Source organism: Epinephelus fuscoguttatus, linkage group LG9 (assembly GCF_011397635.1).
Source record: "Epinephelus fuscoguttatus linkage group LG9, E.fuscoguttatus.final_Chr_v1".
Classification (NCBI taxonomy): domain Eukaryota; kingdom Metazoa; phylum Chordata; class Actinopteri; order Perciformes; family Serranidae; genus Epinephelus; species Epinephelus fuscoguttatus.
In genome coordinates, this window is record NC_064760.1 from 12,865,700 (window position 1) to 12,880,291 (window position 14,592).

At 39.6% G+C, this 14,592-nt stretch overlaps 1 protein-coding gene across 4 annotated transcripts in view; it reads right to left on the reverse strand.

Moving 5' to 3' along the window:
* Positions 1 to 14,592, reverse strand: part of maea (macrophage erythroblast attacher, E3 ubiquitin ligase) — a 132,106-nt gene that overhangs the window by 13,723 nt on the left and 103,791 nt on the right. For 3 of the 4 annotated variants that reach the window (XM_049585854.1, XM_049585853.1, XM_049585855.1), the window contains exons 5-7: positions 7,794 to 7,992; positions 2,394 to 2,576; positions 100 to 303 (exon numbers count right to left, since the gene is read on the reverse strand). In XM_049585854.1, the coding sequence (XP_049441811.1) occupies positions 100 to 303; positions 2,394 to 2,576; positions 7,794 to 7,992 (586 nt within the window). Of the gene's footprint in view, positions 1 to 99; positions 304 to 2,393; positions 2,577 to 7,793; positions 7,993 to 8,762; positions 8,819 to 14,592 lie in introns of all 4 variants that reach the window. The other variant, XM_049585856.1, reaches the window with a different exon arrangement.

Consider the following 14,592-nt stretch of genomic DNA (forward strand, 5'->3'; position numbering starts at 1 on the left):
GTCACAACACACACATACATAATAAATGTGTCTTAAGTTACACTGACAGTATGAATGACCTTGAATGACACAACGGAGCATTCACACACAGACAGTTACCTCTATACCGCTCTGTCTGGCCAGTTTAACAGCTGTGTTGTAGTAGCCGCAGCGCAGCAGATGCTCCACCATCATTCGGTCCATGCGTTTCTTCTTCCACAGGTTGACCGAGGCCGGCTGGTCGCTGCTGTGCTCCTTCAAGTGCTCAATGCGACGCTTACACAGCTTGGCACTCTCATCTTCTGCTTGGATGGACTCGGCAGCCTGTGGGATGTAAAAACACATAAGATATTTACAAAAAGCTCAATATGCATCATGTAAAACAGAAACACAAGTTCAAATTCATGGCCATTCAATTGTTAGATTTCCTAAAAGAAGGAGCAAGTTTGTTTTTTGAACAGGAAACACTGAACTTATTATAAACCTGTTGTGCTACTGATTACCGCAAACTGATATTTTAGTCTGAGCCTCACACTGAAGCCAAACCATAAGGACTTTCAAACCTTGAACACTGTTCAAAACAGGCCAGCTGCTTCCTGTTCTGTAGATAAACTCTTATGTGATGGAGGTCAGTTGAAGCCAAGGGATCACACAAATCTAAAAATGTATTCCCACAGCTGCATGTTACATTTATATCAGAAAATTTTGTTTGAAGTGACAGCAGTGAACAGTGAAGAGTCTTTCATCCTACAACACATGTTTACATTCCTCTGTGCACTATTGCGCGAAATTTCCAAATAAAATTGAATTACTTTGTTTTTATTTAATACAACATCTCTGGCTTATGATCCTTTTTAAGCCTTGAAATAAACTCTCACTTTAAGATTTCATTCTTGACTTTTGTGCCACTTTTCTTCTACACCAGCTGGACCGGATTTGGCTCAACATATCTGGGAGGGAAATGACTCCCACAGCCCGAGCACAGCAGTGTAGTGTCTAGTGTAACCTTGCCTTCAACTCAGTGAGTACTGAGTTCTTATGTACCTGCTGAACAACAGGTTGGCGCAGAGGGAAAAACAAACTGCAGAATGTGTTTTGATCACTTGTTTTCTGTCGCTTTTCAAAGGTCTGATAGAAGAACGGGCCAGGCAGCATTCCACCGCCGACAAACACAATCCACCAAGGCCACAGTTATACCAGTAGAAAGAAACCACGGCCACAAAAGGTGCTTTTGTTAACAGGGGTGAGTAATGTGGCTTTTAACAGTTGGCTCTAGCTGAAGGGAGATCTTGTTCATAGATGAAAAACTGCTGGTACCAGGGTCAATACCAGTGCTTGTATTTTTTTTTTTAAACTACTAGGGACTTAGTGAACGTAGAGTTTTCCCTTTTTAAAGAGAAAGTATATGTACAGTATTTGTGTTTTTCCAAGCTTCTAAATGGGTCGCCATGTAAGATGATTTCTTGGTCTTATGCACACTAACAGAACAGAAATAATACATTTCTTTTCTGCTATATCTCCATCCATCCAAGGCCAGATTTAGAAAATAACCTCCAAAGTGGTTACAATTAAAAAACCTGTCCCTGAGGTGTAGTATCAACAGAGACAACAGTACAAACACAGACATAATAATGGCGATAAACCTTCCACAAACATAGCTGGCATAGCTGCACTTGCCACCAATTTTGGGCATATTCTCTGTTGAGTCTGATCCTCTCTGTAATCAATATTTCGTACAAGAGCAGCCCTCTGAAAACTGAAATAATCGAGGTAACACCTTTATTGTAGAGTGAGCTAATTAGTTAGAAATTAAAACCCCAAAACAAGCGATCACACTTAAAGAGTAAGAGGCAAAATACCTGTGATTAAGCTCATCAGCACACAGAGGGTAACTACCTGTATTATTCTCAAGTGTCAGTCATCCAACTGTCAACCATAATTAACTTAGTGAAATGATCAGACTGATCTGAAAACACTGCTAATGACATCAAACTTTCAAGCCTTTGGTGTGCAGGTGGCCCTTTGGAAGTTTTACATCCCAGTCCTTGTGCAAAATTGACCATCATGGCAGCGCCTTAGCCAGTCTGGAGGGACATTAACTAATCAGAGAGTGCATGTTGTCGTACATACATTAGATGTTTTCATGTGCGTACCCAAATATCTTGGGAAAGAAGAGGAAAGGGGAGTGAGACGTGTCTGGATACAGGCGAGAGCAGATTATCATAGTTTCTAAATGTGCAGTGCAGAGATGATACAGATGTATATAACATGGACCTGCCCTACAGAGAAAAATCCACATCATCACAGCCTTGTGTACAACAAAAATCTATACATACAAAACACTCCTTAATGACAACAGAAAGGAAACTGCTGCCTTAAAGTGTGCGTTTGTGTATATCATCTGTATCCCTCACCTTCCTCTTCAGGGCGCTGAGCTTCTCCACCACACCATCCAGCAGTGACACCACGGAGTCGACCACTGGGAAGCTGCTCAGCGTCTTCTCCAGCTCTGCGACAACCATCGTCACGTGACTCGTCTCCCGGTCGATGTTCTTCTGAGCCGCCCTGAAGCGTTTGTTCAGAGTCTCGTACGGCACCTGCAACGGCAATGCCACGGGTTGTTTACCTCAGAGTATCAGACATTCAGACATGCAGCTCAGTACAATATCTCAAAGCATCATTAGTGAACAAACACATATGAAAATGACCTCTAACTCATTAACGTTTGGATTGTGGGTTTTTTAGATAGCTGAGCTGTAATGGAACTTGTACAAAACAAAACAGTACTGTTGTGCTATACTTATTGTTTGGGTTACTCTGTAGAAACAGAATGTTTTGCATAAATATCCTGTCTTGTAGGGACAACAGAGACTGCCGTACACACAAACAATCATATATAAACTAGGAATGAACAATCTATGCGAATAAATACTGAGAAACTTCTCTTCATTACGACAAAATTTCTTTTCCAATATGTAAAATAACCTTTTCTCCTGCTGTTAATGTTTCTTTCAAAACTGTCACCAGCAGCTGGAATGAGGTTAGCACTATCAGCACTGTGAAGTGTCGTCTCGCAGCCTAATTTCACGACATTTCTGCAGTAAGAACTCCTCAACAGAAACAAATTAAAGCAGGAAGCAGATAACTGGCCCCTACTTCTACAGACTGCAAAAAACTCTTTCTTGCTACTGCTATGTACAGATTATTTGATCATTCCTACATTTAATTTCACATGCATTCTTATTTGTACTGTACCAACTAGAATCAACAAGATCCACTTATTTCCTACAAAGTTCCTGTTTTAAGTTTTCCTAATACTTTATGTAACAATATCTTAATAATGAGGCTTTTGATGTGTTTACTATCATTTCATCGTTGGCCTTACAACTGACTTTAAAATGGAAGAATTTGTTTTCCACAGCCTTTTACAGTTTATGGCCAAAACTAGGGCTGAACGATATGGAAAAAATTAAATACCACAGTATTCGTGACCAAATATCTCTACATCAATATTGCTGCAATATTGTGGGGTTGACTGTTGTTGCTTTCATAAAATATTTACACAATGTTCGATAAATAATAATCAGTAATATGGATAAAAGGACAAAGTGGGAAAGGGCAAAGAATAGACCAGCTAGAAGAGGCTGCTGAGTTCAGAAAATGACATCACTCTACTGTAATGCAGCTTTTAAAGCCAGGAAAAGACAACACTTATGATTTTACAATATCCAAAATCTCAGGCGATATCTAGTCTATATCAATATAGTATCGCTCTACTACCCAGCCCTAAACAAAACTACAATATTATATAAAGAAGCTTCTCTTTTGTGTCACCATTACAAGCCAACATGGTTATCTTCTCCACATGAACTGTGCAAAGTCAATTTAAATAAAGCTAATAATATAATATAAAACTTTATTTATCTCAAGGGAAATTTCTGTACAGCAGTTGCAATACAAAAAGAGAGGAGGGTAGATACAAATGGTGCAAATGTACAAAAAACTGAATAACAGTATGGGTGATAAATATGGTAGGGTTGCGTATACTATATGTATTTTATATATATGTTTGTACACAATTTAGACTGAGGTAGTGTAGCGTAAAGAGTTCAAGAGTGCATGATGGCACAGACAGACTGTTCATGATTAGGTCTATAATATTTCTTTTAATGTCCCATTACTGCACATTACATCCCTACATGCTGAATGCTATGCTGAATATTAATCTATCACAACAGATAAATCTCACCTTGACCACAGTGAGGGAAGAAAAGCTCTGTATTCAACGAGATCTAAAGACTATTATCCCTGATCAAAGCAAACAGCGCAGTGTTCCCCCCCTTGTACTACAATGCAAGATGTCTCCGCAGATACCTGTGAACCAGATTCATTTGACCGTTGTGGTTCCTTCTCTAAGATACTGCATATAAAACAAGATGAGAGCTTTGATCCATTACGAGGATTTTCTTCTCCTCAGTTAGAGCCAAGTTAATTTCACAGGTCACTAACATTGGACAGGAAGAGGATACAATAAAGAATGTTGCTGCTCTGCAGGAATTATTATTGTTATTAATCGAATCTATCAGCTCTAATTTTGCCAAATTAAAGGCCAGAAGGAGAGCCTTTAATTCAGATATTTAATTGCACCACAGAGCAGTTTTGTATGCACTAGTAAATATTCATTAGTGTCCTGCTGACAGAAACAGAGAGCTTATTCTGCTTAGGCATGTGTATGGCCACTGTATGTGAGGGAAGAGGTGGAGAAGGCATTGGCTTTACATCAGTCTCCACCATGTATTTTCCCCGAGGTCTACATCAAGATCAGGGTTGGCTACTGATACATTCTACTGGTCAGTGTTTGTCCAGCAAATATTGATTTTTAGTGACACACTTGGCCACGGATCAACACATAACTTGAGGGGGTCGTGAAATGGAGGCTTCAGTAGCCAGATCCAGCAGATGGTGATGATTACACTAAGATGCAGAGAAAGACAAATCGATTCATAAAATATGCATAAAGCTTCCAGTGTATACAAACAAGCAAGGTTGAGCAGAATAATGCAGCAGAACTAAAGACCATAGAGATTATGTCAATAATTTTATCAAAAAGTCGTTTCTCAAATAGATTCTGAAGAATATGTACAACATCTCCACAACATAAAACATTGATGTGTATAATATAACATTCTGGGGCTTTAGCCTTTACAAGAAAGTTTAACAGGAGACAGAAAACACAAATAAGTGAACATGATTTCTTTCTATTATGATTCTCCTGTATAGTTTGATAAAATACAACTATTCTCTCTTTAATATGACTGGCTACTCTTTTACAGGGTGTCTACAGGTTTCAGACAAGGCTGCACAATTATTCAAAATATTATCAAAACTGCAATATGGCCGAGTGCAATATCCAGATACAGAGAAACCCCTGCCTACAAATCATATTCTAGACACAAGGGGACATTCTTCTTCGGTTCAAACCACAGCAAATATCCCATCCGGGTCATTTTTTAAAATATTTTTCTCAGGGAAAATGAAATGCATAAATTACCATTTTCACTAAAAGCACAACGCATATCGCAGTGACATTATCTGTTAAAGCAATATCTTTTTTTTTTTTTGACATATAGTGCAGACCTGTTATCAGACACTTAAACCAAAGAATCAATTAAATTTAAGTCAGATTTTTCTGACAAATCATGTCTTATTCAATCATTGCAGGTAAGTATAAATCTAAGTAGAAGTGAGTTAGGTTAATCTACATTTTGCCAACAGGTAAGCGTGAATATAAAGTAAAAAAAAAAAACAGTGTTAGGTTAAATAGATTTGTAAAATCAGAAATGTGAACTTTCACACAGAGGAGCCTGATTCATTTTGACAAAAAGAAATTACAGCCTAATATCTATCAAACTGAATCTAATTCATTTTAATACTTTTAAAGGACCAGCAGATGCCCTATTTTACACACAACCTTGATTTACTTGACAGCTTACATGTAAATCAGTCATGAACACACTTCAGACAGCCATTATATACACCAGACAGACACTGTGTGAGTGGGTGTCTGTCATGATTTGTTGGGAGGCGGCTCATTGTGAGAGACATCCACCAGCACACGCCAAGCAGCGCACATTAATCATTAATGATAATCAGGATCACTATAATCATTAAATGGCTTGAGCAGGCTAATTTTAGTGAGGCTGAATGATGATTTTGTCTTACCTTGAACACAGACACATTCTCTCAAATATGCAGCATTACAATGTCATTTCACTGTGATGGGCCTGCATCTACAGCACACAGATTAACAAACCACTGGTCACAAAGTCTAGCCATTTATGCATGTTAATATATACATTAGGTTAACCATTTTCTTTTGAGAGTGCTTGTGGCAAACCTTAAACTGCTCTGGATGAAAATATTCATAAACATTAACAAGGACATAATATCCACCACATAGTATATTTTGTTGGTAATGCAGATCCCTCTGTGCCACATTAATTCTGCTTAATATAGCTCCAAATGTATTCAACACAGCTCCCCCCCAGCAGTAGACTCCCATTTGATGCCAATTATAACCATCACTCCTGTCTTAAAATGGTGCCCATCATCCTTACTGCAGCATCCAAGCAAAGACAGACATATCCCTACACCACAGCCATGCTCTCCTGAACACACAGACGACTTAACATCGCCAACCACACGTTACATCCATCATGACAACGCCATGCCATTAGTTACCACACAAAAGCTGTCATTACATTGCTACTCACAAACGTGCTTTAATACGACGACGCCTTCTGTCTTGCTGTGTGAAGGCGGCTGAACACAGGAGCAGCCCGGGCTTGTTTCAGCTCGTCTTTTAGCAGTGGTGTCGCAGTAACGTTATGTGGAATGGAGGAACAGTGCGTGTGTGCGGCAGCAGGCTGTGATTTCTCTCGCTGGCCATTTTGAAGTGCAGAGAGGCAGCAGCAATCTGATGACACTGCGCTAACTCGCAGGGCTGATTCTCTGCTTGACAGCGTTGCGTTACGGGCTCTCCCCCTGTGATTTCAACCGATCCATCTTGCAGCCTGCTACAATTTGCATGCCCGACGTTACGTTATCCGGTAGGCTACCCATCTTTTGTGACGATTAAAGTGGCTAATGCTGGTTTCACCACAGCAAACTGGCTAGCAGGCCAATCACGCCTGTAAGCCATTTCTTTGACGCCGTGGCTAGTTGTTAAACGGATGAGCAGCCACGTTGTGAAATGTCTGCCTGTGGTGATGTTTATTAAACGCCTATATCATCCTTTAACTGAATTAAACCAACAAACGGTTAGGTATCCAGGTTAGCACGGCCGTTAAAGTCGTTCACACACGTTAACCACACAGCTAGCGACCGTTAAATTAACGTTACGTTAGCTAACATATGCAGCATTAACTGACAGGTCATAACTCACGTCAAAGGATCGTATTGTGAAAAACAACATGGTTAAAGTGAAGCTAACAGCTCTGAGGCCCTCGACACACTTGACGTCAATAATATGGACTCATAAAAGGCAGCAGACACCCAGCTAGCTAGCCAACTGCTAATGTTACATATCGAAGTACTTCATCGTTGCCGTCGCTTTTAAAACACAGGTAGTTAGTGGACGCTGCTACCTGGCTAAGCTAGTCCAGCTAACGTTAGCCTCCCTGTCAAGTTCGCTGCTCTCGCTATCAAATGGACTAAAAATCCACATTTTCCAAACAGCGTCAAACACGTCGTGTATTTTACACGCACCAGAATCGCGAGACTATTGATATATGGCAGTTTGAGCTTTTGTTTACCTTCAGGGTGGGATATTCTTGGACTTTGAGAGCCATGGACAGTTGAGATGCTGTCTCTTGCACCGCCATCTTGGTTTTGTGGTTTTCTTGTGGTTGTTTGTGTTTTTTTTCCGACCAGCTCAGAATGGCCTCGGTGCTCACTACCGCCATCTGCTGGGACGGTGTCACACCTGCCTCTGTCAGGAGCTCTGTGTGGTGGCTGCAAACACAAAGTCATATACAGCATATTATTTACATACAGTCACTATGAGGCTATTGCAGACAAAATAATATCACCACAAGATACTATAGGCCACTGTCACTTTACCTTTATATAGGCTATTTTACAAACTGTTTACTCCTCTGTGTATTTATTACTCATAAAGCTTAAACATTTGTTTCATTCCTGTTTAGTTTTATTCATTTGCAAACCACAAAATTTGTATTTATCATATTTTATTTATGTTTTTACTTTAACTTTCACTGTTTTACGATAGATAGATGGATATACTTTGTTGTCATTCAAATCCACACAGTCAACAGTGCACATAAGAATGAAATTTCATTGCATTTGTCTCACTGAATAAAGTATGGATAAAACTATACTTCAGCAGCAAAAGTGCTAGTGCAAATAATAAATATAAAAATGTACATATGCTTCAACTAATACAAGTCCATCAAGCTCAGACCAGAGATCAGTGAGAGTGTGAGAAGGGGGTTATCGACTGAGTTTTGAGTTGCAAAACCTGGCTGTTGTGCTCCTGATGGTGCAGTACCTCTTGCCAGAGGCCAGCAGGGAGAACAGTCCATGGTGACCATTCTCTCCAAGAGCCAAGAAGGGTGCCGCCATCTTGTATTTATGTCGTAGTGTTGGGAAGGTTACTTTTGATATGCGGTAGAGATTATTTGTAGCCCTGTTAAAAATCTAAAAAGTAATGTAACTATTTTAATAACTTCATTTTAGTTATGTAACATCTTACATTTGATTACCTTTTGATTACTGTGATGTCCAGAAGTAGGCAATGCCAAAATAAGCCATTTCTACACTGCGAAAAGATGCAAAGAACAGAATGAATGTTATATTCTACATATTAACTTTTTACTGAAAAGAATATATTCAGCTGCAACCCATTTGTAATCACCATCGTTTTGACTATTTAATGTGATTTAATTGTTCATTTTTTTCCCCCGGTAAGTGTGGCTGATTACATTTATTTTGTAATTTAATTACACGTAACTAGATACATGCAACTAGTTACTCCCCAACACGTGTAATTTACTTTCTTATCTTACTATGTCATGACGAAAACTGTCTGTCTGTGTGTCTGTTCCACGTTTTTCTCCTCACTGACTTGATCAATCCATGTGAAATTTGGCACAGTGGTAGAGGGTCATGGGAGGATGTGAATGAAGCAATATTACATCAATTGGCCAAAAGGGGGCGCTATACCAACCGATTGAAATTGCAAACTTTGAATATCTCATACATATCTCATGCCCCGTATGTCATAGAGACATGAAACTTTGCACAGAGATGTCTCTCCTCATGAGGAACAAATCTGCCTCAGGAACCCATAACTTCCAGTTATATAGATTTTCTGCCATTTTGAATTTTTTGAAAAACACTTAAAATCGATCTCTTTCTAGGAAGTTTGAGCGATCTGCATGAAATTCGGTGAACATAATCTAGGGACCAATATCTAAAGTTCCCTCTCGGCAAAAGTTGGAAAACTTACTAAAACTGAGCTTCTGTGAGGCAATGAATATTGCAGAGGGCGTGGCTCATCGCATAAAGGTGTATAACATCTCAAGGGTTTCACCGATCACCACGCAACTTTGTAGGCATATGACCACACATAATCTGAGGGGACCACTCCATTATTGACCCCATCAAACAAAATGAGGGCGCTAGAGAGCTAGTTTCTTATGTAGACCTAACCGCCATATCGATTTTTACTAAACTTGGTAGATATGTAGAACAGGACGCCTCAAGGTGACTGGAGAAATTTAACTCTAATTGGCAACTGGGTGGCACTATAACAACAGAAAAATGCTTAAACATGGCTAAAATGCGACCGATCGCTGTGGCTCCCCCTGTGGCCAAATGTTTGTTGACTTAATTTTTGGTATGACTAAGTCATGGTATGGTATGCTGTACATTATCATGGAAACTGTCAGTGTGTCAGTCAGTCATTCTGTCTGTCCCACGTTTTTCTACTCACTGACGTGGTCAATCTACTGTACTTTCAATAAAGCAATCGTACTATCAATATCACAAAAACTCTGTCTGAATACACTGCTCTTCTTAATGGGATCACGTGACTATTTAATCTGCAATTTCCAATGACCTGTATCCCAAACACACACCATGTGAAACTGTACGTGGGCAACTGTGCACTCAGTGGGTATGGAATAGTAGATATTTAATGAGGACTTTTGGGGGATGCCTAAGGGCTAAGGTTTTCATTAAAACAACTGCTTATCTGTAATTGTTACACATATGAAAATAAAGAACGTGGGCATTTCAGCTTTAGGCAATTCACCTACACACTATGAACACTGCGGTCCAGAGTGGGGGCGCCTGTAAATGTTTCTGTGATTAAATAATGAACACATTGTCAGTCAGCATCATTAATCATGTGTTCTTGTACTCCTCAGGGCGGCTGTTTGGAAAAACCACCTAAAGCAGAGGTGAGTTTAAACCTTATCAATCATTACATTTACATATAACTTCATCTTACAGGGGCAGTTCATCTCCAATCTAAACATATGTATTTTTCCTGTTACTCATAGAGCTAGATTGTTTTGGTGTGTGTTGCAGAGTGTTGGAGATATCTACTGTAGAGATGTCTGCCTTCTCTCAAATATAATGAAACCAGATAGCACTGGGCTTGAGGTGCTCAAAGTCCCAAAAGTATATTTGAAAAACTCAACAGTGTCTCTTATCAGATATCATGACCCAGTTCCTCAAGATAATCCACAGACCTTGTTGTGAGCAGTTTCATGTAGGATCAACTGTCTTTCTACTGAACTACACTTGTCAACTGTATCACCTCACAGAGGGAAGCATGTTGAGTTGTTCAAATGTATTTTTTGGCACCTTGAGCACCACAAGCTGAGTGCCACAGACATCTCTACGGCCGATATCTCCAACACTCTGCAATTCACACCAAAACAATCCAGACTAATAAATAGCCCTACAGGTAAGAGAAAAAATATGGATGTTGGGGTGAACTGTCCCTTTAAGAGATCAGTGTCCTGGTATCTAATAAAGCAAATCACTGCCAATACCAGACATAATGGATGACAGGTGTAGGGAGTGCACTGCTGACACAATGACTTTTTAAAATGAGCAACATTAAATGAATCAGCAACAATTTCGGTGACTAATAATCACAATAACTGATTTAAGTTGTTGATAAATAAAGCATAAATAGAAATAAGTAATATAAGATGTCACCTTGTCCTCTAAGATATTGTTATCAGTGATTTTGTTTTATTTTCTGATATTTTATGGACATTCTTAAATAGCAATAAACTAAATTAATCAATTAGCAACTGATAATGAAAATAACTGTTGGCTGCTGTCCTGGTGTCATCCACAGGTCCAGTTATTCACATTCAAACATCTTCAAATAAGCACAGAATACAGTCAATAAAATCTCATGTGTATGTAAAGTTGCACGGCAAGAGTTGCTTTCAAAAAAAGTAGGAAAAACATGAAATATGTACAATAAAAAAGCAACAAAAGTTAGGAGATACAAATGTCAGAAATCAAATATCTGGGAGGAAAAAGCCTGACACTAATGGGGATGACGAGATCTATTATTAGTTGAAGGAAATCCTGAATTATTTGTCCATGTGGAGACAAATCTGGGGTAAAGTTCAGGACACACAACTGAAATTAAGTGATAAAACTATGATGGGAATAATAGGGCTTTTGGTAATTATCACAATATTTCATTCCCCTAAGAGTGACTGCCATTTCTCAGTCTACCTTCAGGTATCTTTTTCACTACATTGAAATTAGGACATATATTATAGAATTTATTTAAGCACAGGTTACAGTCCGTAAGTACAAACAGTGCACCCCCCTGCACCTGCTCCCTATCACTGCCACATGTCTTTTCCTGTGTGAGTGAGAGCATACTCTCCCCAGCCGCGGTGAACATATTGCCATTGGCCGCTCTCCAGCACTGGGCTGTGCTGATTGGCTGGCACGAGCTCTAATCGCTTACAATTGGCCCATTATCTGCTGCATGCCCCACCCCCACCCAGCTTAGGAACAAAGTGGAACAGTGGACACACAGAGAGGAAGGTGATGCAAGGTTTGTGATGCATTTTTGGCCCCCGTATCGAGTGCTTCCTGTGTGTAGCATGTGTGTGTAGCGTGTGAGGATGCGTGTCAGTGTCTACGTGTGCAGAAATGTGCGAGTTTGTGTGACAGCAGCGGCTGTGCATGCAGCTTGGCTCTGCACTGTGTTCAGGTTTTTGAAGAGATATAACTCTGTGCCAATCCAAATAACGGGGGAATAACTCTGTGCATGTGTGTGTGTTTACAGTATGAAGGCTTGTTTATGTGTGACTGTGAATATCAGTGTGGACAGTACGTGTGACAGGAGGATTATTATTTATTGATGAATAAATTGGCAGAGGAATGGGTATTTCTGCATCTTTAATGATGGGTTTTACACAGAGCGGCTGTTGACTGTTGGTGCAATTTATTGAATCTGAAAAGAAACTATTTGTCTTTAGTTCAGTTTATCTATAAATTGGTCTTACCATCAATTTACATCTTATGTAACACTTTACCCTGATGCTGATATCCAGTATCTCATCACGCATTTTAAAATTTCAGTTCCCTGCTGTTTGTACTGGGTTATGTAGGCATTGAAGTGAATATCCTCTGAACTAAAGGTGGCTGTACTCTTCTTTCATGACCATGTTCATCAGCATACAGTATCAGTTATGAGGAATTAAGAGCCAAATGCACTGTAAAACTGAACTCAACCATGTTTTCTCTTTCCTTAATGGAAGACTCAAGATTTCAGACAAGATTACTTTTTAATGCTAATGACGAGCAGCTTTAAATGCAGTATATATCACAGGTGTGTAAGATTCAGTGGTTCCTTTTTGAAGGGGACCTTCTTTATTTTCTGTCACAAAAAAAATGTCACAGTGTCAGATGTTCATATGAAATGTGGCCAAAGTTTTATATGATGAGGTAAATGTGTAAAAGTAATCTATGTGTGCAAAAAACTCAGGCTTCAGACTGTTCTGAATACTCTGTTTCCAACATTTTTAAAACTTTGGCTACAAGCTTATGTCAGAGTTTGGAGACTAATATCTTAATATCTTCATCTGCTCCAGGCACGCTACTGCAAGTGTTTACATTACTTACACTGCTACATGTAGCTACATGCTAACATCAGGGGAACATGTTATGTTTTCAATTCATTCATTCATTTCATTTATTATACATGATTTATTTATACATGAAAGGAATTAAAAGTAACATTGTGTGTTACAGTTTAAACCGGGGATGTGCGCAATTAGTTGTCTAAACGATTAACCGTCCGCCCCCTCGCTAGTGAGCACCAGAAATGTTAGTCGGTTAAACCTAGTAGTCTTTTATTCATGTCCAAGGCCGCCTAACTGTCATGCAGCCGCCCACCACTAGTGGGGGCTACAGAGCCATCAGACAGCAGTCCCCCTTCCTGCGGTAATGCTCGAGTAGACTTGAGTTTTAAAACAGTACAGTGGGAAAGAAGTCCTCTCACAAAACCAGCAGCACTTTGTCTTTTTTGAGATGTTATATTATTTGTTAGATTTAAGTGAGTTGTTGTCAGATAATGTGCAGGGTTTACATCCATACTGCACAGAGCAAAATGGCTCTCATTTCAGCTGAAATTTAATTATAAATTAGATGTTGTTTTATTAAGTTTAAAGAGAATTGCTATCATTTTTGTCGGATAATCTGCAAGGTTCAATGTTCAATGCCATTATGCCATTAAACTCTATTTTCATTGTGGGATACTTTGAGTCCACTATACAGGGTATAGTCATTCTCACTATACATTCGGACAGCACTACAAAATGGCGAACTCACTAGTGGATTATATTGTGAGTAGTGAGTGATTTCGGACACAGCCTTGTTTGCCATGTTGTTAACTTAACCCTGATTGTGGATCATATTCTTGCTGGAGCATGCCTGGTTTTGTTTAGAAGCTTTTATTGTTGGTTTTCGCTATACACAGTTATTCCCTGGTTGCAAGTACACTGCTACATGTAGTTACACGCTAACGCCAGGGAAACGTGTAATCTTGGTTGCTGATTTTGTTTACTTAGCCCCGATTTGGGATCACACTCTTGCTAGAGCATATCCGGTTGTGAAGATTTTGGTTTAAAAGCTTCTTTTTTTGTGTGTTTTTTCATGGTAGTAAGAGCTGCTATAATCTGCCACGGTCATTCCCAAACTGCATGATGATGCAGAGACCCCAAAAGCCCAGATGCAGAAGACCCAGAAATGCTGACCAATCAGGGCCTTTGTCCACATAGTGATTTTTTTTTTCAAAGAGTATATTTATGGCTTTTTTGCCTTCATTAAATTTGACAGGATAAGCGTGAAAAGGGAAGAGAAAGGTGGAGGACATGCAGCAAAGGGCCACAAGTTGGAACTGAGCTCACAGCTGCTGCCACAGGGACATAGCCTATGTACATGGGGCAATGGCTCTACCAGGTGAGCTACTGAGTGCCCCAGTCCTTATAGCGTTTTTCTTCAGCAGAAAAGCGGTGGCGGTGGAGAGCGCTTCATCCAAGT